The following is a 25,843-nucleotide window of genomic DNA, read 5'->3' on the forward strand; positions in this document are numbered from 1 at the left end:
CAAAAGGCCTTAAAATTTAAAATCAATATATCCAAAAAACAAATAATATTGGTGTAAGAGTAGCAAGACTAAGTATTTCAGTTTTTTAAACTTGCTGTCATTTGATTACATAACTCACTCAAACATTTTGTAAACTTTAAAATCTCAATACAATAAGATACAACCTCATACCTTATGATGGCTACTATCAAAAAACTAAAAAAGGAAAAACTAAAAAATAAAATAAAATAACAAGTGTCGGTGAGGACACAGAAAAACTGGAACCCTTGTGTACTGTTGGCAGGAGCATAAAATGATGCAGTTGCTATGGAAAATAGTATAGCGGCTCATCAAAAAAAATTAAACAGAGAATTACCATATGATCCAGCAGTTCCACTTCTGGGTATGGAGTCAAAAAAACGAAAAGCAGGGACTCAAGGAGATACTTCTATACCCATGTTTGTAGCACCATTATTCACAGCAGTCAAAATGTGGAAACAATCCAAGCTTCCCTTAACGGATGAGTGGATAAACAATTGGTAGCATATACATCTAACAGAATATTAGCCATAAAAAGAAGGGAAATTCTGACACATGCTACAACAAGCTTGAAGGCATTATGCTAGGTCAAATAAGCCCTCACAAAAGGACAAACACTATAGATCCCATGTACATGAGGTAGGTACAGTAGTCAAATTCATAGAGACAGAAAGCAGAATGTGGTTGCCATGTGCTGGGGGAAGGGGAGAATGGGGACTTATTCTTTAATAGGTCCAGAGTTTCAGATTTGTAAGATGAAAGAGGTCTGTGGATGGATGGTGGTGATGGTAGCACAACAATATGAATGTACTCAATGCCACTGAACTGTATACCTAAAAATAGTTAAGATGGTAAATTTCTTGTTATGTGTATTTTATCACAATTTTTTAAAAAGTAACATGTGCTAAGTATAGAAAATCTAAAAAGGGAATTGCAAAGAAGAAAAATGAAATTATTTCATCTCCCAAAAAACCACTGTAAACCCGTTTAATGTATATCATCATATAGTTTTTAAAAATCATACTATACACGTTTTTTAAAAAGGAATTCCTATCAGTCTTTCTTAAAAACATTAATCCTCTTTAGTACTGATTTAATTTTACTAAAAGTTTAATTGGAAGTCTTTTAATTCAAAGGTTAAAATAATTAAAGTACAATTTTTGCCCCACTAAAACAGTTATGTTATCAAAATAACCACTGGAGTCCTCTAGGTTTCCCAGCAGAATGGCTTTTACTCAGAGTTACTAAAGAGTTTCAATTCTTGCATTATTAACCAAACTAGTCTTGTGTAAGCAATCACACGTATTACTACTTGGGTAAATTGTACTAAATTGTTCTCCCTACCTCCATTATCCATCCTCTTTGTGGCAAACACTACTGGCTGCCTAGTATACACCCATTCTCCCTTTCTTCCTTAGGAACAGACCATGGTTTTATTCTGGGTGGCACGTATCCACGTAAAAGTGTATATTTCCCAGCCTTCCTCGCTGCTACGACTGGTCAATAAGCTAGAAGTGGAAGTCATTGGATGAGACACTTCCAAGATAGCTACTTAAAGGGAACTTAGCTAGAAGTTCAGATATGGTGGATGGCACTCCAGCAGTCATTCTGGACAATAAGGGTAATGGAAGCTGTGCCAAGGCACAGTCAAGCAGACAGAAGGAACTCAGGTCTTTGATGATCCTAGAGTCATCATGCCAAAACTGGACTTCAGTGTGAGAAATATACCTCTATTTTGTTGAGACCACCTGTTTTGTATTGTAGGTGAACCTAAATCTAATAAACCCACCTTTACACTGCTGTATCAGTGATCTTTCTAAAATACAAATCACAATCATCAAAATCCTTATCTTGGCACATGATTCCTTATCTTTCATGATTCCTTTGACCTCTGCTCATATCTGCAGCCTTACCTCCAGCCATAAAGAACCAATTATAGACTTCTAATACCACCCTGCCTTTGCACAGGTATATACACTTTGCTGGGAATAAATGCCTTTCCCCAGTCTTTCTCCATGTATCCTTCAAGTCTCAGCTCCTCCAAAAAGCTTTCCTGCTGCACTCACCCTATACACAGGCATAAACAACAAACTCATGCACCAAATATGAATGGACAATGTTCCTTTGTGCTTACCTTTCCTATGAAACTATAATGCAATGTGGAGATGTTTTGGTCTTCCTCTGTCATTAAAGTGAAAGGCCTTGAGGATAGGAAACCATCTGTAACTCTTCGACTTTCTATAGCCCTTAGCACAAGGTCTAGACTAGGGCATAAAGAAGAACTCAATAAATGTTAGATGAGTAAATGAAGTTCAGAGAAATGGTCATTCTTAAGTACTTCAAAAACCTTGGCTGGGCACGGTGCCTCACACCTGTAATCCCAGCACTTTGGAAGGCTGAGGCAAGAGGATCACTTGAACTCAGGAGTTTGAGGCCACCCTGGGCAAAACAGTAAGACCCTATCTCTACAATAAATAAATAAATTTTTTTAAATCTCGTATTCTCAAGCACTTAAAGGAGGCTGGGCGCTGTGGCTCACACCTGTAATCCCAGCACTTTGAGAGGCTGAGGTGGGCGGATTACTTGAGGTCAGGAGTTTGAGAACAGCTTGGCCAACATGGTGAAACCCTGTCTCTACAAAAATACAAAAATTAGGCCAGGAGCGATGGCTCACACCTGTAATCCCAGCACTTCAGGAGGCCGAGGCAGGCAGATCACAAGGTCAAGAGATCGAGACCATCCTGGCCAACATGGCAAAACCCTGTCTCTACTAAAAATATAAAAATTAGCTGGGTATGGTGGCACATGTCTGTAATCCCAGCTACTCGGGAAGCTGAGACAGGAGAATCACTTGAACCCAGGAGATGGAGGTTGCAGTGAGTAGAGATGGCGCCACTGCACTCCAGCCTGGGCGACAGAGTGAGACTCCATCTCAAAAAAAAAAAAAAAAAATACAAAAATACAAAAATTAGCCGGGCATGGTGGCATGCACCTGTAATCCTAGCTGCTCAGGAGACTGAGGCAGGAGAATCACTTGAACCTGGGAGGCAGGGTTGCAGTGAGCCGAGATCGCACCACTGCACTCCAGCCTGGCAACAGAGTGACACCCCGTCTCAAAAAAAAAAAAAAAAAGTCACGCTGTTGCCTTCATTTCAAATCACAACACAAATAAAATCTCCTATCAAGGTATATATCAGAAGACATCAGAATTTTTTTTATTTTATTTATTTTTATTTAAATTTATTTTAAGACAGTTGGTAATACTTAAACTTCCTAACTACAAAATACCATTTTTCTTCCAAAACAAACCAAGCTTCCTGAGTGGATAAACAAACCTATTTTTTTCAGTACGGTTGTTCAGCTGTTCAAGAGAAGGCAATGGAGAACATTTTATCTCATTTCAAGACATCTCTACAACAAATATTTATTGAGGATCAATTATGTGCCAGGCATTGTACTGCACAATTAAAATACTGAATGATGAGCTGCTTGAAAGAAGAATGTTCCAAGGTACTATGAGTGCAAAGGAGGAGTATCGTGGACATTTCTCATTTCCCATCTTCCAGAGATGAGAAAGCAGAGAGGAGGTGGCATTTAGATATACTTTTAAAATTTTTTAAAGGAAAAATGAAACATGCAAGAAAGAGATTTTAACTTTTCATTTTTTTATAATCTCAAGTTTGTTCTTAGGTAAGATAGAAGAAGCCGGTGTATTTTAGTGCCTACTACATAGCATTATGTAGTTCTTTATGCACATTATCTTGATTAACCATCCAAAAAGTTGTAAGGAAAGAAAATGTGTGAGATATTAGTGTATTAGTCCATTTTGCGTTGCTATAAAGGAATACCTCAAACTGGCTAATTTATAAAGAAAAGAATTTTATTTGGCGCATGGTTCTGCAGGCCATATAAGAAACATGGCACCAGCATCTGCTTCTCATGAGGGCCTCAGGAAGCTTTCAATCATGGCACAAGGGGAAGAGGAGCCAGTGTGTCACATGGCAACAGAGGGAGCAAGAGAGAGAGGAGGGATATCCCAGATTCTTTTTGAACAACCAGATCTCCCTGGGAACTGATAGAGCAAGAATTCACTCATTACCAAGGACAGCACCAAGCCAGTCATAAGGGATCTGCCCCCATGACCCAAACACTTCCCAGTTGGCCCCACCTCCAACACTGGAGGTCAATTTCCAACCTGAGATTTGGAGGGGACAAATATCCAAACTATATCAGACAGTTGCCTGTCCCAGTAATAAGAAACACAGCAGAACTTGGTGAAAGCAAGACCCGATTCGGGCTGGGTGCAGTGGCTCACACCTCTAATCCTAGCACTTTGGGAGGCCAACACGGGCAGATGGCTTGAGCTCAGGAGTTCAAGACCAGTCTGGGCAACATTGTGAAACCCCATCTCTACAAAAAAATACAAAAATTAGCTAGGCGTGTTGCCACATCCTAGTAGTCCCACCTACTCAGGAGGCTGAGGTGGGAGGATTGCTTGAGCCCAGGAGGTAGAAGCTGCGATGAGCCAAGATCATGTCACTGCCTAGGTGACAAAGTGAGACCCTGTCTCAAATGAAAAAAAAAAAAAAAACCTATTCAGAGATACAATCAGCTCTTTAGAGTCAAAGAATCTGTCAATAACTTGCCAAAGTGGCTCCCTCACCCCACCTCAATCCCAATTCCCCAGAATAAAAATTTAAAGATTCCAACATAAACTTTGTGAAGTTTAAAAGCTAATGCTATAATTACACACCAAAACAGAAGCAACTTCTCAAAGAAACCTGCTATACTCAACTAATAAAAGAAACAGAATTAGTTAGAGAAAAGGGCATGATATAACAGCTTTTATCTGTCCAAACAAAATTGAATTCTTACTTGTACCCTCCCCTTCTAAATAAACCCAGAAACACAGGAGGAAAATAAGAACAAAAGGACAGACTTTCCACTCTGAAATTATGCTGCTGGCAACAACTGCCATTTGTCCCTTTTATGCCTGCTCAAATGATGCCACAGTTTGGTCCCAGGTTCTGGGAAATCCAATCAACTCTCATCCTGGCCACTTATCAGTCCTTCACCCAGTTGCCAAACTGGTCACTGAATCCTAGCTCCTAAATAAATCCCTTGGACTTTTCCCCAGTTGTGCACCTTTTCTACCCCCACAGTTACCACTAAGAAACAGGTCCTCATCATTTCTATTTGGACCTAACAGCCATCTACTTCCAATGTCATCCAACTTTTGTCCTTTCCACCATCCACACTGCTGCAAAACTGATCACAAAATTCTCCTCTGTAAAACTATACAGCAAACTGTTAAGCAGTGGTTATCTCTAGTGAATGGGATTACAGGGACTTTTCACTGCCTATTTTTTTATTACTTGTTTGCATGTTATGACAAACATGTATTCCCTTTACAATCAGAAAAAAAAATCACTATTTCCATTTTGGGAACTAAAATAATTTATTCCACTTGGAATCTATTACTCCCTTTCTCCATCAGGTTAAACACCAAATTCTTTAGCTTGGCACACATGATCACGCTCTCCCTCTCTCTCAAATGCATTTCCAACCTCCATCCTGAGTATTTGCTCTAGACATACTGAATGACTTGCTGTTGTTCTTTCCTCCACAATTTTATACATTTTGCTTCCTCTGCATAGACTACAAAGATGTAACAATAATCTCGAGTCTGTTCCATATAAGCAATCTATCTCCCACTAATAGCTATCATAAATTATTAATCTAAGAATGAAGTTTCACTTGCTCACCTGCAGCACACTATTCCTATAGTCTGCGGCCTACAGTCCCACCATTATACCAACATACTAAATTCTTTCCTTCTGGTCAGGGTAACTGATGTTTTTAAAAGGATAAAATAAAATGACACTTTGCATCCATAGCCTGAGAGATGACATGGGAGGAGGCAGCACAATGCAGAGTACTAACTTTGGGTAGGTGCAGGAACAGCAGACAAATATAGGGCAAGGACCCTTGTTAAATTTGCTGCACAACTTTTCGGAGTGTAATAGCTTTACTTGAAGTGTTGCAAATTTCCACATCAAATAAAAGCACAATAAAGTTAAATTTGAAAACACTAAGAATATCTGAGCTGGGTGCTATGGCTCACACCTATAATTTCAGCACTTTGGGAAGCCAAGGCAGGCAGATCACTAGAGGTCAGGAGTTCGAGACCAGCCTGGCCAACATGATGAAACTCCATCTCCACTAAAAATACAAAAGTTAGCCGAGCGTGGTGGTGCACATCTATAATCCCAGCTTCTCCAAAGGCTGAGGCAGGAGAATCGCATGAACCCAGGAGGTGGAGGTTGCAGTGAGCCGAGATCACACCATTGCTCTCCAGCCTGGGTGACAGAGCAAGATTCTGTCTCAAAAAAAAAAAAAAGCACTTCCAGACCTAAATATAAGAGCTTAAACCACAAAACTCTAAGAAGAAAACAAAGGAGTAAATCTTTGCAACCTTGGATCAAGCAGTGGTTTCTTAGCACAAGCAACAAAAGAAAAAAAAGATGGATTGGACTTCATCAAAATTTAAAACTTTGGTGATTCAAAGTGAATCACAAAACCAAAGAAGTGAATCATCAAGAAATTGAAAAGGCAGGCTGAGCACGGTGGCTCACGCCTGTTATCCCAGCACTTTGGGAGGCCGAAGCGGGTAGATCACCTGAGGTCAGGGGTTCGAAACCAGCCTGGCCAACATGGTGAAACCCCGTCTCTACTAAAAATACAAAAATTAGCCAGCATAATGGTGCACACCTGTAATATCAGCTACTCGGGAGGCTGAGGCAGGAGAATTGCTTGAGCTGGGGAGGGAGAGGCTGCAGCGAACCAAGATCACACCACTGCATTCCAGCCTGAGTGACAGAGCAAGACTTCGTCTCAAAAAAGAAAAAGAAAAAAAAGAAAGTGAAAAGGCAACTCAAAAAAAACAAGAAATATTTGCAAATTATACATCACATAAAAGCACAGTATTGATATAAAAAGAACTCTTACAACAATAAAAATACAACCCAATTTTAAAATGAGCAAAGAATTTGAGTAGGCATTTCTCCAAAGAATATATGCAATGGTCGCTAAGCACATGAAAAAATGCTCAACATCATAAGTTATTAGGGAACTGCAAATCAAAACTACAGTGAGCTACCACTTCACACCCACAAGAATGACTAAAATCAGAAAGATAGACAATACCATATGCCGACAAGAATGTAGAGAACTGAAACCCTCATACATTTCAGGTGGAAATGTGAAATGGTACAGCTGCTTTGGGAAAGAGGCTGGTAGTTCTTCCAAAGGTTAAACATCGTAACAGCTAACATACTATGCTGCAATTCCATGCCTAGATATATACCCAAGAGAACTGAAAACATATGGCCCAACAAAAACTTCTACAAAAATATTCATAGCAGCATTAATCATAATAGCCTAAAAGTGGAAACAATCAAATGTTCATCAGTTGATGAATGGACAAATACAACGTGATATATCCACACAGTCATTTGAAAGAACGATATACCCATACATGCTACAATATGGGTGAACTTTGATTATGCTGAGTAAAAGAAGCAAGACACACAATAACATATATAGTGTGATTTCATTTTTACACAATGTCCAGAATAGACAAATCCATAGACAAGCCACAAAAAGTTGATTAGAGGATACCAGGGAAATGAGGAGTGACTGCTAATGTGTACAGAATGTTTGTGGTGATGAAATGTTCTAAAATTAGATAATGGTGATAATTATACAATCCTGTGCATATGCTAAAAACCACTGAATTGTCAAAAAAAAAAAAAAAAAAAAAAGCCCCTGGCTAGAAGGCCCTAAACAAACATTTAACTAATGGAAAATGCACTAATTCATCAATCAGTCAATATCCTAGAATGTTCATAGAAAAGTACATTCTGAAAATCTTTGATAACCAATTTGCCTTCATCAGTCTCCCTTCATTAGAGATCATTGCTTGCTCCACAGGTAAACAGTTGATCTTTGAACAACACAGGGCTTAGTGGCGCTTACCCCACACACAGTCAAAAACCCACATACAACTTCTGACTCCCACAAACTTAACTACTCACAGCCTACCATTGACTGGAAACCTCACTGATAACATAGTCAATTAACATATATTTTGTATGTTATTTTTACCATATACTGTATTCTTACAATAAAGTAAGCTACAGAAAAGAAAATGCTAAGGAAACCATAAGAAAGACAAAATATATTTACTATTCATTAGTAGAAGTAGATCATCATAAAGTTCTTCATCCTCATTGTCTTCACATTGAGTCGGCTGAGAAGAAAGAGGGGAGTTGGTCTTGCTGTCTCAAGGATGGCAGAGGTGGAGGAGGTAGAAGGGGAGACAGAAGAGGCAGCCACACTTAGTGTAACTTTATAGAAATACATCATAGGCCGGGCACAGTGGCTCACGCCTGTAATCCCACCACTTTGTGAGGCCGAGGCAGGCAGATCGCCTGAGGTTGGGAGTTGGCAACCAGCCTGACCAACAAAGAGAAAACTCGTCTCTACTAAAAATACAAAATCAACCAGGCGTGGTGGCACATGCCTGTAATCCCAACTACTCGGGAGCCTGAGGCAGGAGAATCGCTTGAACCAGGGAGGCAGAGATTGTCGTGAGTCGAGATCAAGCCATTGCACTCCACCCTGGGCAACAAGAGCGGAACTCCATCTCAAAAAAAAAAAAAAAAAGAAATACATCATAATTTCTGCCTGACTTTTTTGCTTTTTCATTTCTCTAGCAATGTTTTGGTATGGTACCATTCCTTCTTCCACCATCTGCTTTAGTTTCAGTGTCTGTATCATAGAAGAGGAGATGTTGTAAAAGAAGTCCAAAGCAGCCTAAATAATCAGAACCATTTTGCCAGCTTGTCTAACATCAATTTGTTTCCTGATACTGCTTCTTGTGTGTCTTTTTCCTCATCATCTGGTACTGGTTCAGAAGCACTCATCTCCATCAAGTCATTTATTAATTCCTCTTGTGTGCCATCTATTAGGTCTTTAATTCTCTCAGATCTGTATTTTAAAACCCTTCACTCCCCCATCTTTTTTTCCATACCCACAATTTCCTTCATCATTTCCTTAACTGGCTCTGTCATAAACCCTGTGAAGTCATGCACAACATCTGGGCACTGTTTTCTCCAGCAGGAATGTATTGTTTTGAGCTTGATGGCTTCTGTGGCTGTAACAATAGCATCTTAAATGGTGCAATCCCTCTAGACTTTCATGATGTTCTCCCTATTGGGTTTCTCTTTCATAATGTAGACAGTCCTTTCCATAGGGTACCGCGTGTAATGAGCCTTAAAGGTCTTAATGACCCACTGATCTACAGGCTAAATTAGAAATGTGTTTGGGGGCAAATAGATCACTTCAACACCTTTAGTGTTGAACTCATTGGGCTATGGGGGATCACGGCATTGTCTAATATCAAAAGAACTTTGAAAGGCAGTCCCTTATTGGCAAGGTACTTCCTTAGGGAACAAAGCATTGATGGAACCAATCAAGAAAAAGGGTTCTCATTGTCCAGACTTTCTTTTGTAAAATGAAAAGACTGGCAGCTGGTGTTTATCTTTTCCTTCCAAGGCTCAGGGGTTAGCAGCTTTATAGATAAGGGCAGTCCTAATCATAAACCCAAACTGCATTTGCACACAATGGTAGAATTCTATCCTTCTATCCCTTCTTGCCTTAAATCCTGGGGCTTGCTTCATTACTAATAAATGTTTCTTGTGGTATTTTTTCCAGAATAAGGCCCTTTTGTCCACGTTAAAAACCTATTCAGGGCCAGGCGCGGTGGCTCACACCTGTAATCCCAGCACTTTGGGACGTCCAGACGGGCGGATCACTTTTAGTCAGGAGCTTGAGACCAGCCTTGGCCAACATGGTGAAACCCTGTCTCTACTAAAAATATAAAAAATTAGCTGGGTGTGGTGGTGCATGCTTGTAATCCCAGCTACTTGGGAGGCTGAGGCAGGAGAATCGTTTGAACCTGGGAGGCAGAGTTTGCAGTGAGTGGAGATTGTGCCACTGCATTCCAGCTTGGGTGACAGAGCAAGGCTCTGTCTAAAAAAACAAACAAACGGGGCCGGGCGCAGTGGCTCACGCCTGTAATCCCAGCACTTTGGGAGGCCGAGGCGGGCGGATCATGAGGTCAGGAGATCGAGACCATCCTGGCTAACACGGTGAAACCCCATCTCTACTAAAAATACAAAAAAAAAAAAAAAATTAGCCAAGCGTTGTGGCGGGCGCCTGTAGTCCCAGCTACTCAGGAGGCTGAGGCAGGAGAATGGCGTGAACCCGGGAGGCGGAGCTTGCAGTGAGCCGAGATTGCGCCACTGCACTCCAGCCTGGGCGACAGAGCGAGACTCCGTCTCAAAAAAAAAAAAACAACAACAACAACAACAACAACAAAAAACAAACAAAAAAAAACAAACAAACAAAAACCTATTCAGGCAGATATCCTTTCTCCTCAATGATATATTTTTTTTTTTTTTGGGAACAAGGTCTCACTCTGTCACCCAGGCTAGAGTGCAGTGGAACAATCACAGCTCACTGTAGCCTCTACCTCCTAGGCTTAAGGGATTCTCCAACCTCAACCTCACAAGTAGCTGAGACTCTAGGTAACGTGCCACCATATTTTATTTTATTTTTTTGTAGCGACAGGGTCTATGTTGCCCAAGCTGGTCTCGAACTCCTGGGCTCAAGTGATCCTCCTGCCCTGGCCTGCCAAAGTGCTGGGATTTACAGGCGTGAGCCATGACACCTGGCAGGAATTTATTGTTTTGAGCTTCCATAATTCAATTATTTTCTTATTGGCATCTGGGAACTTATCTGCCGCATTTACTCTTATCTTGACTGGGTTTTGGGGGTTTTGTTGTTGTTGTTTCATTTTGAGACTTAGTCTCGCTCTGTTGCTCAGGCTGGAGTGCAGTGGCGTGATTTCGGCTCACTGCAACTTCTGCCTCCTAGGTTCAAATGATTCTCCTGTCTCAGCCTCCTGAGTAGCTGGGATTACAGCTGTGCGCCACCATACCCGGCTAATTTTTGTATTTTTAGTAGAGACAGGGTTTCATCATGTTAGTCAGGCTGGTCTCGAACTCCTGACCTCAAGTGATCTGCCCACCTCGGCCTCCCAAATTGCTGAGATTACAGGCGTGAGCCACTGCACCCGGCCTGTTTTTTGTTTTTTTTGTTTGTTTGTTTGTTTTTGAGACAGGCTCTTGATCTGCTGCCCAGGCTGGAGTGAAGTGGTGCAAGATTATGGCTCACTATAACCTCAAACTCCTGGGATCAAGTGACCCTCCTGCATCAGCTTCTCAAGTATCTAGGACTACAGGTTTGCATCACCATGCCTGGCTAATTTTTTTTTTTTTTTTTTAAGAGATCGGGTCTCACTATGTTGCCTAGGTTGGTCTCAAACTCCTGGTCTCGAGAGATCCTCCTGCCTCAGGTTCCCTAAGTGCTGGGATTACAGGCATGAGCCACCACATCCAGCCTATCCTGACAATTTTAAAGCCATCTCTTTCCAAAATTATCAAACCATCCTTGGCTGCCATAAAATTCTCCAGCTTTAGATCCTTCACCTTTCTTTTGCTATAAGATGTCATATGAATTCTTTTTTTCTCAAATCACATTAGAATCTATAGGTATGCCTCTCTTATAGCAATCCTGCACCCACAGAGAAGCTGTATCTTTTCAATATAAGATAAAAAGTTATTTAGCAAAAAGTGCAAGGTTTTTACACCTGTTGGCATAGCTGGAGAAATGGCTTCACAAATTTCTTTTTCTTTTTTTTTTTATAATCCTTGTGCTGTATTCATTTATCTTGAAATGGTGAGCAGCTGCAGCTGCAGACTTCAATCTACAGTACATATCAAGGAATTGAACTTTTTTTTTCTAATGTCATAACTTCTCTCTGCTTCTTGGGAGCACTTCTGGCATGATTAATGGCACTCCATATGGGTGCCGTGGTATTATTCAAACTTTACAGTATTCCACTTAACATGATGAAAAATACACAAGAACCACAAGTGATCACTTTTTACTGCTATATCCAACTTACCAGAGAGACAAACTGCTTATGTGGAGATGATTAGCATCACATTGCATTTTAAGCGTATATCTGCAACACTTGAGCTCACAGCAATAGCAAGAAGTGGCTATGAAATTATTATAGTAAGTAGTACAGTATGTACAACAGTGAATTTTATGTAGTTATGATTCAGTACTGTACCTTTACATTTGTTTACATTTCTCTGGACTGCAAATGGCATCATGTGTGGTCTTTAAGTGTTTGTGTGCATAAGTTTTGATAAATTTTAACTTTTTTTTGAGGTGGAGTCTTGCCCTGTCACCAGGCTGGAGTGCAGTGGCACAATCTCGGCTCACTGCAACCTCTGCCTCCTGGGTTCAAGAGATTCTCCTGCCTCAGCCTCCCAAGTAGCTGGGACTACAGGCATGTGCCACCATGCCCAGCTAATTTTTGTATTTTTAGTAGAGACAGGGTTTCAGCATGCTGGCCAGGATGGTCTCGATCTCTTCACCTTGTGATCCACCCGCCTCGGCCTCTCAAAGTGCTGGGATTACAGGCATGAGCCACCACACCAGCCAAATTTTAACTTTATTTTTAGACAGGGTCTAACCATGTTGCTCAGGCTGGTCTCAAACTCCTGAGCTTAAGGAATTCTTCCACCTTGGCCTCCCAAAGTGCTGGGATTGCAGGAATGAGTCACCATGCCTGGCCAAATTTTAACTTTTTATAATAGATTTGTGTCTATTTTATGGTAGTAAATGATAAAATAGACTAGTATCTACATACATTTTATACATTCATGACACACTTAATTTTTTTCCATATTTCTAAGCAATGCAATTCATTTACCAATTTATTCAAATTGTTGCAAATCTCCAAAAAATTTTTCTACATACTTATTGGAAAAAGTTCATGTATAAGTGGACCTGCACAGCTCAAATTTTGTTCAAAGAGCAACTGTAGTTCTCATTATCTTTATAAATCCCGTTACAGACTTAAATGTTGGGATAGGAGTTAGAAAAACCAATATATAGCTATTCATGTACTCAACACCAATATGTCAGATGCTGAAACATATTATGTGATATTAAGGAAGGCACTGTATATTTCTGGACTTCTTCTGAGGCAAGCAATTTGAACCAGATAAGATTCCACATAGCTCTAAACGCTTATGTTGTATTTATACTGCTACCCATAAGTACATCTAAGAGGAGGTTTTTAAGTTTTTAATTATATAGGTGCTTAGGCTGGGCATGGTGGCTCACACCTGTAATCTCAGCACTTTGGGAGGCAGAGGCAGGTAAATCACTTGAGGTCTGGAGTTCAAGACCAGCCTGGCCAACATGGAGAAAACCCGTCTCTACTAAAAATAGAAAAATTAGCCCAGCGTGGTGGCAGGTGCCTGTAATCCCAGCTACTGGGGAGGCTGAGGCATGAGAATCACTTGAACCTGGGAGGCAGAGGTTGCAGTGAGCCAAGATCACACCATTACGCTTTAGCCTGGGTGACAGAGCAAGACTCTGTCTCAAAAAATAATAAAACAAAATAAAAAATAAATTATATAAGTTCTTAAAACTCCTACTTTATGTAAACCAATATAGTAATAAGAAATATTGATCCACAGATTCACTTTGAAATTTCATAATAATTATCATGATAAAGTACATTTTGATTTACATACTCTTTCCTATCCCTCTACATATTTCTACTTTAGAAAGTTCTCTCTCTCAGAAAAACAAAATTTTAACTGGACATCTGTTGATCACAGTGCTATTTATAATAATAAAAAGTTATAAATAAGCATCAATCAACAGAGTAACTGGTTAAACGAATAAAGGTACATGTATATAGACTATAGTTATTAAAAATGTAGAACAAGGGCCGGGTGTGGTGGCTTACGCCTATAATCCCAGCACTTTGGGAGGCCAAGGAGGGTGGATCACAAGGTCAGGAGTTCAAGACCAACCTGGCTAACACGGTGAAACCCTGTCTCTACTAAAAATACAAAAAATTAGCGGGGCATGGTAGCAGGCGCCTGTAGTCCCAGCTACTCAGGAGGCTGAGGCAGGAGAATGGCGTGAACCTGGGAGGCGGAGGTTGCAGTGAGCCAAGATTGCGCCACTGCACTCCAGCCTGGGCAACAGAGTGAGACTCCGTCACAAAAAAAAAAAAAAATTAATTATTTAATTAATTAAATAAAAATGTAGAACACTGGTTCTGATCTGTCATGGAAAAAAAGAAAAACAGAATTAAATTTTAAAAGTAAAAGAAAAGAAAAATGTAGAACAGTGATTTTGGGAGGAAAGAAAGTCAGAAAGCAGATTTTTACCCATACCCATAAGAATAACTGCATATAATTAAAGATATTATTGACGGAAGGGTTCTAGATGTAAGTGGTATAGATTTTCTTCAGGAAAAAAAGAACAGAACACAACTATTGGAAAAGAAGGTTTAGCAAAATGGAAAAATATTCATTATATATTGTAAAATGTAAAATACAGGCTACTAAAAAGTATGTAGAATATGATCGCATTTTGGAGAAAAGTAGGTATTTCCTGAGAAAGAAGTGTAGAAAAACATACCACACCATTCATAATGGTTATCTATGAATAACTTTACTTCTTTTTCCTTATCTTTGTTTCCTAATTTTTCTTTTTTTTTATACAGACAAGTTCTCACTATGTCGCCCAGGCTGAATTCAAACTCCTGGGTTCAAGCGATCCTCCTGCCTCAGCCTTCTGAGTAGCTGAGACTACAGGAACAAACACTCTGCCCAGCTTGGTTTTTTAAATAATAATAATTACTATTATTATTTTTAGAGATAGGGTCTCGCTATGTTGTCTAGGCTGATCTTGAACTCCTGGCCTCAAGCAATCCTCCCACCTCAACCTCCCAAAGTGCTGGGATTACAGGCATGAGCCACCAAGCCCAGCCACCCAGCATGTTTTCTAATTTTTTCTTAAACATATATATATATATACATATATATATTTTTTGACACGGAGTCTCACTCTGTTGCCAGGCTGGAGTGCAGTGGCATGATCTCAGCTCACTGCAACCTCTGCCTCCCGGGTTCAAGCAATTCTCCTGACTCACCCTCCCAAGTGACTGGGACTATAGGCACATGCCACTGTGTCCAGCTAATTTTTGTATGTTTAGTAGAGACGGGGTTTCACCATGTTGGCCAGGATGGTCTCGATCTCTTGGCCTCGTGATCCACCCACCTCGGCCTCCCAAAGTGCTGAGATTACAGGCGTGAGCCACCAAGCCTGACCCTTTATTTTTTTAATTTGAGAAAAGATAAGGTCTTCTCCTTTACCTTTTTTCTTTATTTTCAAGGCTGAAGTAAAAGAGCCCATCATCAAACCAATTTTTCTTTCCTAATATAATAAACTTTTTGTTGTTGTTGTCTTGCTCTGTCACCCAGGCTGGAGTGCAGTGGGCACGATCTCGGCTCACTGCAGTGGCGCAATCTCAGCTCACTGCAACCTCCGCCTCCCAGGTTCAAGCGATTCTCTTGCCTCAGCCTCCCGAGTAGCTGGGATTACAGATGCGTGCCACCATGTCCAGCTAATTTTGGTATTTTTAGTAGAGACGGGGTTTCGCCATGTTGCCAGGCTGGTCTCGAACTCCTGACCTCAGGTGATCCACCCGCCGCGACAGGCGAGGGATGGACATTCATGGCAAATACTTTTTTATAACAATTCATTATAGATGTGGATAAAATTCTATCTTCCTGCTGAATCTAACCAGATTAATCCTCACTCTCAAAAAACTGACTATAATTTTTACTCAATATCTACCCTTTTTATTTACCAACTTAACCTTCAGGGAAATTTATCATTGAAACCCCTCTACATAGATTTAGCAAATAAATAAACTAATGCTTTGCTGGAGACTTTTATACGTTTTGATTCAATTACTCCTCGCAACAATCAGTGAGGAGTACTTTGTCATCCAACAGATCTTGCAGATGGGGAAACTGAGATACAGAGAGATTATTTAACTACCAAGATCCCACTGCTAGACAGTATTTATTAGCTGAGATTTGAAATAGGTTTTCAAAAGATTTTGGTACATTGCAGTTTGTTTTTCCTTTGTATGTATATTTACTAGGAATCAGGAGCAAAAATCCTTCCCCGAGAACGGAAAATACAAGTAGTTTGTTAAGAGGGAATAAACATTATTCAAATCATTTAGTCCCCAAAAAATACTGTTTATTCAAATGCTGAAAAAGAAAATGTCTTTGTGACAGTAAACTAAACAAGGAGCCTTGGCTAATCGGCCTAGAGCAAAGGTAAAATCTAATATGACTCTGTTCTCTTCACTATTATAAATACCAAATTTCTCTGTGGTGTTTTCCTATCACTTATCTAAAAAGATAAGGACAACATTAGTGTTATAAGGCTTTGCTTAAAAAAAATTATCCTAAATGTTAAGTCTTTATACTTATATGGACATGAAAGTCAACAAAATGTGTTTTGGTTGATTATGAAAAGTCTTTACACAGTGTGGGAGACAGTTATAGTTCATAAATTGTACTTATCATTAAGAATGTGGGTTTTAACTGCTTAACATTAACTCAAAGATTTCTTTGCCACCTTTCACTGAACCCTTTGTTCCACACTGTGGCAGAGACTTATTACTGACTGGCTTCCCCAGAGCCATTCATAACCTGTTTTCCCTTGTGTTCCTCTAATCCATAGAAGGCAATTGCTTACCATTTGGTTGGCACAGTCTCTTTTGCCTTTCAGCCTTTGCCTCTTCCCCTTCTTCCTGCCTAGAATGTGAAAGAAATACCTGGAGGCATAACAATCATTTGGGACCACATGTACAAAAACCACAGAACAGAAGAAAGGAGGTGAATACTTGTTAATATCCTGGCACAACTGCACCAGCCCAGCATGCCCCATCTCTGGACCTTTCATTATAAGAGGAAAACAAACACCTTATTTGTACAATATTGATTTTTCTGTTGCACAAAGCCAGAATGACAAATCCACACACGATAAACACCACAGTTGTGTTCTTCCCAGTTTTTTTGTTTGTTTTGAGATGGAGTCTCGCTCTGTCACCCAGGCTGGAGTGCAGTGGCACAATCTCAGCTCACTGCAACCTCTGCCTCCCGGGTTCAAGCAATTCTCCTGTCTCAGCCTCCCAAGTAACTGGGACTAAGGGCGTCCGCCACCAAGCCCAGCTAACTTTTGTATTTTTAGTAGAGATGGGGTTGCACCATATTTGGTCAGGCTGGTCTTGAACTCCTGACCTCAGGTGATCCACCCGCCTTAGCCTCCCAAAGTGCTAGGATTACCTGTGAGCAACCGCGCCTGGCCTGTTCTTCCCAATGTTAAATGACAGCTATATCTGCACTGTCCTCTCTCCAGCAGTTTGAAACTTTTTTTTCTTTTTTTTGAGATGGGGTCTCACTCTGTCACCAGGCTGGAGTGCAGTAGCGTAATCTTGGCTCACTGCAACCTCTGCCTCCCAGGTTCAAGCGATTCTCCTGCCTCAGCCTCCCAAGTAGCTGGACTACAGGCGCCCGCCACCACGCCCAGCTAAATTTTTTTGTATTTTTAGTAGAGATGGGGTTTCACCGTCTTAGCCAGGATGGTCTCGATCTCCTGAACTCGTGATCCACCCACCTCAGCCTCCCAAAGTGCTGGGATTACAGGGGTGAGCCACCACGCCTGGCCTGATATTTTTTAAAATGCTTTTAACAATTTCTACACCAAAACATGAAACTTTGTTTATTCTTCACTACTTTTCAGAATAATATATATATCTGTGAAAAAAAATCACCCATTATTCCAATAAAAATTAAGAGTAGGAAATTAAGATGACTAGAAAACTTCCTGGTAAATTATATTGTAGAACATATCTTTAACATAAAAGTAGAAAAATGTGGATGACAAGATTACATAAATATAAAATATTCCAAGGAAAACTTGCTGCTGTCTTGTTTTGTTTTGTTTCTGTGACAGGGTCTCAGTCTGTTGCCAAAGCTTGAGTGCAGCAGTGCGATCACGGCTCACTGTAGCCTCAACTTTCCCTGGCTCAGGTGTTTCTCCCACCTCACCCTCCTGAGTAGCTAGGACTACAGGTGCATGTCACTATGCCTGGCTAATTTTTGTATTTTTTGTAGAGACAGGGTTCCCCCTTGTTGCACAGGCTAGTCTGGAACTCCTGGGCTCAAGCAATCCACACACCTTGGCCTCCCAAAGTGCTGGGATTACAAGTGTGAGTCACCATGCCCAGCATAAACTTCCTGCTTTTTAATAAGTCAAAAATACTTACCAACTATAAAATGGGTAAAGACTAGTGAGGTTGGAAGAGGGGTGGTACCTCGACCATGAACTACAGGTCCTAGGAGCTAAGAGAGATGTAAATTGTAAGGCTGGTAAGATCTTTAGCTCAGATGTAGGAAAATCATGGAGAAACAGCTCTAATTACTATCACGCTAAAGCAGAAACCATTTCAACTGTCAAATTGTGATAAAGAACATTCACAGCCACTGAGGTTGAGATGAGGGGCACTTTTGATACATTGTTAGTAGTAGTGGAGAAAACTATATATGAAAAAATTAGGTTATATATACTAAGAGCCTTAAACAACTAATACCCTTTGACACAGCAAATTAACTTATAAGACGTTATTTTAAGGAAAGAATTAGATATAAGGACCAAGATTTAGACACAACAACAGCTATTAGTATTACATATATTATCAAAATATTAGGAAAAACTTAAATGTTCAACAAGCAGAAAGAGTTCAGTAAAGCATTGCATATTCATATAAAAGTATAAACATCCACTAAAAATCAAGTTCTTAAAGAAAAATTTGATAATATAGATAAACACTGATCATATCTGCAGTTAGAAGATCTCAAACTCATTCACAGAACCCTTAGTATCTTAGTAATTTGTTTACAGGACCTTAGGTCAAAGGAAATACCTAATGATTCCATTTATTACATAATTAGGTAAAGTAATTTAGTAACTACTTATGTCCAAACAACATATAATTATTCAAAAATAAAATACAGGCTGCCAGGCACGGTGGCTCACGCCTGTAATCCCAGTACTTTGGGGGGCCAAGGCGGGCGGATCATGAGGTCAAGAGATCGAGACCATCCTGGCCAGCATGGAGAAACCCTGTCTCTACTAAAAATACAAAAAATTAGCTGGGCATGGCGGTGCATGCCTGTAGTCCCAGCTACTTGGGAGGCTGAGGGAGGAGAATCGCTAGAACCCAGGAGGCAGAGGCTGCAGTGAGCCGAGATCGTACCACTACACTCCAGCCTGGTGACAGAGTTAGATTCCGTCAAACAAACAAACAAACAAACAAATAAATAAAAATACAGGCTGGGAGTGGTGGCACATGCTTGTAATCCTAGCAGTTTGGGAGGCTGAGGTGGGTGGACTGTTTGAGCTCAGGAGTTTGAGACCAGCCAACACAACATGGTGAGACCCCCATCTCTACAAAAACTACAAAAATTAGCTGGGCATGGTGGCATGCACCTTCCAGCTACTCGGAAGGCTAAAATCAGAAGATGGCTTCAGTCCAGGAGGCACAGGTTGCAGTGAGCTGAGACCGTACCACTGCACCCCAGCCTGAGCAATATAGTGAGACCATTTCAAATAAATAAATAAATAAAAATAAAATACACATAAACTGACCTTTGCCTCAGCTGTGAGAAAAAATATACATATATGGCCAGGCACGGTGGCTCACGCCTGTAATCCCGGCACTTTGGGAGGCCGAGGCAGAAGAATCACGAGGTCAGGAGTTTTGAGACCAGCCTGACCAACATGGTAAAACTCCGCCCCTACTAAAAATACAAAAATTAGCTGGGTGTGGTGGTGGGTGCCTGTAATCCCAGCTACTTGGGAGGCTGAGGCAAAAGAATCGTTTGAACCCAGGAGGCAGAGGTTGCAGTGAGCTGAGATCATCGTGCCATTGCACTCCAGCCTGGGTGACAGGGTAAGACTCCGTCTCAAAAAAATAGATAGATAGATAGACAGACAGACAGACAGACAGACAGATAGAACAATAAATATAAAATAAAAAATAATTTTTAAATTACAAAAAAGATTTAAAGAAAAAAGTATAAAATCAAAAAGAGTGAAGAGGGTTGGGCATGGTGGCTCATGCCTAAAATCCCAGCACTTTTGGGGGATGGAGGCAGGTGGATTACTTGAGCTCCATAGTTCAAGATCAGCCTGGGCTACGCAGCAAAACCACATCTCTACACAAAAACACAAAAATCGGCCAGGCATAGTGGCACATGCCTGTTGTCCTAGCTACTCAGGAGGCTGAGGTGGGAGGATCACCTGAGCCCAGGGAGTCAAGGCTGCATCACTGCTCTCCAGCCTGAGCAACAGAGTGAGAATATGTCTCAAAACAAACAAAAAGAAGAGCAAAGAAAAAAATAGCCAGGTTCAGTGGCTCACACCTGTAATCCCAGCACTTTGGGAGGCCAAGGCGGGTGGATCACTTGAGGTCAGGAGTTCGAGACCAGCCTGGTCAACACGGTGAAATCCTGTCTCTATTAAAAATACAAAAAAATTAGCCGGGCGTGGTGGCACACACCTGTAATCCCAGCTACTCAGGAGACTGAGGCACGAGAATTGCTTAAACCCAGGAGGCAGAGGTTGCAGTGAGCCAAGACTGTGCCACTGCACTCCAGCCGAGGCAACAGAGCAAAACTCCATCTCAAAAAAAGAAAAGAAAAAAAATACACATAAATTGAAATAAGAAATCGGATTTTTGGCTGGGCACAGTGGCTCACACCTGTAATCTCACCACTTTGGGAGGCCAAGTTGGGTGGATCATGAGGTCAGGAGTTCAAGATCAGCCTGGCCAAGATAGTGAAACCCTGTCTCTACTAAAAATACAAAAATTAGCCAGGCACAGTGGCAGATGCCTGTAATCCCAGGTACTCGAGAGGCTGAGGCAGGAGAATCACTTGAATCTGGAAGGTAAAGGTTGTAGTGAACCGAGATCGCGCCACTGCACTCCAGCCTAGGCGACAGAGGGAGACTTCGTCTCAAAAAAAAATGGAAAAAAAAAGACTTTTTCTGTTTTCAAAAAACATTTGTCAGTAATTTAACATCACTACAAAGAAGAGTTTGTGACTACTCTGATCTCATGTTTTGAACATTTACTAGACTTTGATTTCCTTAATAACCCATTTCTGTTAACCTCTTATTAAGAAAGAAAAAAAGAAGGAAATGAACGGAAGAAAGAAAATGGAGGGAAGGAAGATAGAAAAGAAAAAAGGAAGAAAGCAGCATTGAAAACAAAGACATTCTTCCCACTTCTTGGATTTTTAAACCACAGTCTGGAGCAATAGCTACTATAGAAAGGAAACAGACTTTGTATGAACTCTAAATTGAAAAATATATAGGCCAGGCGCAGTAGCGCACACCTGTAATCCCAACACCTTGGGAGGCCAAGGCGGGTGGATCACCTGAGGTCAGGAGTTCGAGACCGGGCTGGCCAACATGGTGAAACCCCATCTCTACTAAAAACACAAAGTTAGCCAGGCGTGGTAGTGCATGCCTGTAATCCCAGCTAGTCGGGAGGCTAAGGCAGGAGAATCACTTGAACCTGGGAGGCGGAGGTTGCAGTGAGCCGAGATTGCACCACTGCACTCCAGCCTGGGCGACAGAGCAAGACTCCATCTCAAAAAAAAAAAAAAGAAAAAGAAAGAAATATATGTGGTTTGGATGTGTCATAATTCAGTCATAGAAATTAATACCACTACCCATGAATTATATGGCCTGACCATATGAGTCAGGTGTACTGTACTGAAGAACAGTACTCCACAAACATGAGTGGTAACAATAGTTCCATCCCAGGATGCCAACCAGTGTAACAGAAGGGTAGATTAGAAGCTATTAAGAAGGCACTTAATAGTACATTATGTAAGATGGCAACTGTATTAAAGAAAAATCAGGAAAACAAAAAAAGTAAAAAATCCTAAGAGATTCTGGAGAGGAAAAATACAAGTTTGAAAAAAGAAACTTCCCAGCCAGGCATGATGGCTCCTGCCTGTGATCCCAGCACTTTAGGAGGCCAAGGCGGGTGGATCACCTGAGGTCAGGAGTTTGAGACCAGCCTGGCCAACGTGGTGAAACCCCATCTCTACTTAAATACAAAAATTAGCTGGGCATGATGGCAGGCACCTGTAATCCCAGCTACTCAGGAGGCTGAGGCAGGAGAACCCCTTGAACCCAGGAGACAGAGGTTGCAGTGAGCCAAGATCGTGCCATTGCACTCCAGCCTGGGCGACAAGAGTGAGACTCTGTCTCCAGGAAAAAAAAAAAAAAAAAAGAAAGAAAGAAACTTCCCAGGAACAACAAGATATACCAGAAGACATGAAGCAATAGTTTCGAATGCTGAGAAAAAAAACATATTCTTAATATTTAAGTATTAATTCAGCCAAACTATCAATCAAGTATGAGAACAAAATACATTATCAGACATGCAAGAACTCAGAAAATCTACACATCCTATATGAAAATGCTACTTAAAAAGACATCCTCAGCCAGGCATGGTGGCTCACGCCTGTAATCCTAGTACTTTGGGAGGCTGAGGCAGGCAGATCACCTGAGCCCAAGAGTTCAAGACCAGCCTGGGCAACATGGCAAAACCCTGTCTCTACAAAAAAATACAAAAATTAACCAGGCGTGGTAGTGGGTGCCTGTAAGCCTAGCTACTCAAGAGGCTGAGGTGGGAGGATCACCTGAGCCAGGAGGTCGAGGTTGCAGTGAGCTGTGATCATGCCACTGCACTCCAAACTGGGTGTTAAGAGTAAAACCCTGTCTTTAAAAAAAAAAAAAAAAAAAAAAAGACATCCTCATCTAAAAACAACCAAAAAAAAGAATCCAAGAAAAACCACACATAGGATACAAAGAAAAACTACTAGCTGAATATGACCCAGAAGACTTGAAGAAAAGGCAGAATTAACATCAACAATTAGGCCTTAATACCTGGAACACTGTTTCAAGCAGCACTTATTTAATACAGTCATCCCTCAGTACGGTGTGGGGAGGAGTATGTGGACCATGTGGTTGGTTTCAGTTCCTTCCAAACCAAAATGCAAGAATGCTCAAGTCCCTGATATAAAATAGCACAGTATTTGCATATAACCTATATGTATTCTCTCGTATACTTTAAATCATCCCTAAATTACTTATAATACTTAATACAATGTAAATACTTTATAAATAGTTATGCTGGGTTTATTTGCATTATTTTTTATTGTTTTGGAGTTTTTTCTAATTTTTTTTTTGGAGACAGGGTCTCGCTCTGTTGCCAAGTCTGAACGGCAATGGCACAATCTCGGCTCACTGCAGCCTCAACCTCCCCAGCTCAAGCGATCTTCCCACGTCAGCCCCCAAGTTAGCTAGGACCACAGGCATGCACCACTATACCCAGCTAGTTTTTTTGTTTACTTTTTTGTAGAGACGAAGTCTCACTATATTGCTTAGGCTGGCCTTGAACTCCTGAGCTCAAGCAATCTACCCGCCTAGACCTCCCAAAGTGCTGGAATTGTAAGTGTGAGCCACAGCACCTGACCTTGAGTATTTTCAACACATGGTTGATTGAATCTGCAGATGCAGAACCCATAGATAGAGAGGGCTGACTGTACTAAAGATTACATTTCCTTCTCCATGAGTCTCAACATATTCATCTACTCAGCAGTAAATAAATTTTAAAATCATAGTATTTTAATGCTGTTGAATGCTTTAAGTGTTCACTTTTTAGAATCAACCCATGGACAAAAAAGCATTGAATACACCAAAATACTACAAACATTATTACAAACATTATACTTTAAAAATTGGGAAGTAGCAATAAAGAGTGGGAAAGGTGTATTACTTCCTTTAACATTCATGTTAGAAAGACACAATCTCTAAAGATTGAACCAGGAAGAAACTGAAACCCTGAACAGACCAATATCAAGTTATGAAACGGAATCAGTAATTAAAAGCCTACCAACCAAAAATAGCCCTGGACCAGATGGATTCACAGTTGAATTCTGCCAGACGTACAAAGAAGAGCTGGTACCAATAGTACTGAAACTATTCCAAAAAATCAAGGAGGGAGGATTCCTCCCTAATTTATTCTACGAAACCAGTATCATCCTGATACTAAAATCTGGCAAAGATAATGACAAACGAAGAAAACTACAGGCCAATACCCCTGATGAACATAGATGCAAAAATCCTCAACAAAATACAAACCAAATCCAGCAGCACATTGAAAAGATAATTCACTACAATCAAGTGGGCTTTATTCCTGGGATGCAAGGATGGTTCAACACATACAAATCAAGAAATGTGATTCACCACATAAACAGAAATAAAAACAAAAACCATACGATCATCTCAACTGGCACAGAAAAAGCACGCGACAAATCTAACATTCCCTTCATGACAAAAATGCTCAACAAACAAGGTACTGAAGGAACATAGCTCAAAATAATAAGAGCCATCTACGACAAACCCACAGCCAACATCATACTGAAAGAGCAAAAGTTGGATGCATTCCCCCAAGAACTGAAACAAGACAAGGATGCCCACTCTCACCACCCCTATTCAATACAGTATTGGAAGCCCTAGCCAGAGCAATCAGGCAAGACAGAGAAACAGGAAAAGAGGAAGTCAAAATATCTATTTACTGATAATATGATCCTGTACCTAGAAAACCCTAAAGATTCCTTCAAAAGACTCCAAGACCTGATAAACAACTTCAGTACAGTTTCAGGATAAAAAATCAACATATAAAAATCGATCACATTTCTATACACCAATAACAATCAAGCTGAGAACCAAACCAAGAATGCAATATTGGCTGGGGGCTGGGGGAAGGAGCTGGCTCACACCTGCAATCGGCAGCACTTTGGGAGGCCAAGGTGGGAGGATTGCTTGAGCCCAGGAGTTCAAGACCAGCTTTGGCAACACAGTGAGACCCTGACTCCACAAAAAATTTAAAAAGTAGTCAGGCTTAATGGTGTATGCCTGTGGTCCCAGCTACTCAAGAGGCTGAGGTGGGAGAATTGCTAAGGCCCAGGAGATTGAGACTGCACTGAGCCATGATCATGCCACTGCACTCCAGCCTCAGTGACAGAGCAAAACTCTGTCTCAAAAAAATAAAATAAATTGCAGTTTTGTTTTTTGTTTTTGTTTTTTTTTGAGATGGGGTTTCACACCGTCGCCCAAGCTAGAGTGCAGTGGCGTCATCTCGGCTCACTGCAAGCTCCGCCTCCTGGGTTCACACCATTCTCCTGCCTCAGCCTCCCGAGTAGCTGGGACTACAGGTGCCCACCACTGCGCCGGGCTAATTTTTTGTATTTCTAGTAGAGACAGGGTTTCACAGTGTTAGCTAGGATGGTCTCGATCTCCTGACCTCATGATCCACCTGCCTTGGCCCCCAAAGTGCTGGGATTACAGGCGTAAGCCACCACGCCCAACCTTAAAGTTATTTTAAATTTTTTTAAATAAGAAAAAGACAATCCTATTAGAAAGTGGGCAAAGGACATGAATGGACACTTCTCAAAAGAAGACATACAAGTAGCGAAAAAACATGGGAGAAAATGCTCAACATCACTAGTCATCAGAGAAACACAAATTAAAACCACAGTGAGATACCATCTTACACCAGTCAGAATGGTTATTATCAAAAATAAAAAAACGAGATGTTGGCAAGGTTGAGGAGAAAAGGGAATGCTTACATACAGTTGGTGGGAATATA

General features: G+C 40.8%; 1 protein-coding gene across 7 annotated transcripts in view; it reads right to left on the minus strand.

Moving 5' to 3' along the window:
- The window catches only part of CDK19 (cyclin dependent kinase 19), a 205,825-nt gene that overhangs the window by 165,988 nt on the left and 13,994 nt on the right, over nucleotides 1–25,843 (minus strand). The window contains exons 1-2 of one of the 7 annotated variants that reach the window (XM_032156636.2): nucleotides 16,804–16,991; nucleotides 8,266–8,357 (exon numbers count right to left, since the gene is read on the minus strand). The exons of 5 other annotated variants lie outside the window; for them this stretch is intronic. Coding sequence is in view for 1 of the 2 variants with exons in the window: in XM_032156608.2 (XP_032012499.1) it covers nucleotides 2,153–2,206 (54 nt within the window). In the remaining variant the exon portion in view is untranslated. Of the gene's footprint in view, nucleotides 1–2,152; nucleotides 2,252–8,265; nucleotides 8,358–16,803; nucleotides 16,992–25,843 lie in introns of those variants that run through there. One more of the 7 variants, XM_032156608.2, reaches the window with a different exon arrangement.

Source organism: Hylobates moloch, unplaced genomic scaffold (assembly GCF_009828535.3).
Source record: "Hylobates moloch isolate HMO894 unplaced genomic scaffold, HMol_V3 SCAFFOLD_2, whole genome shotgun sequence".
NCBI lineage: Eukaryota > Metazoa > Chordata > Mammalia > Primates > Hylobatidae > Hylobates > Hylobates moloch.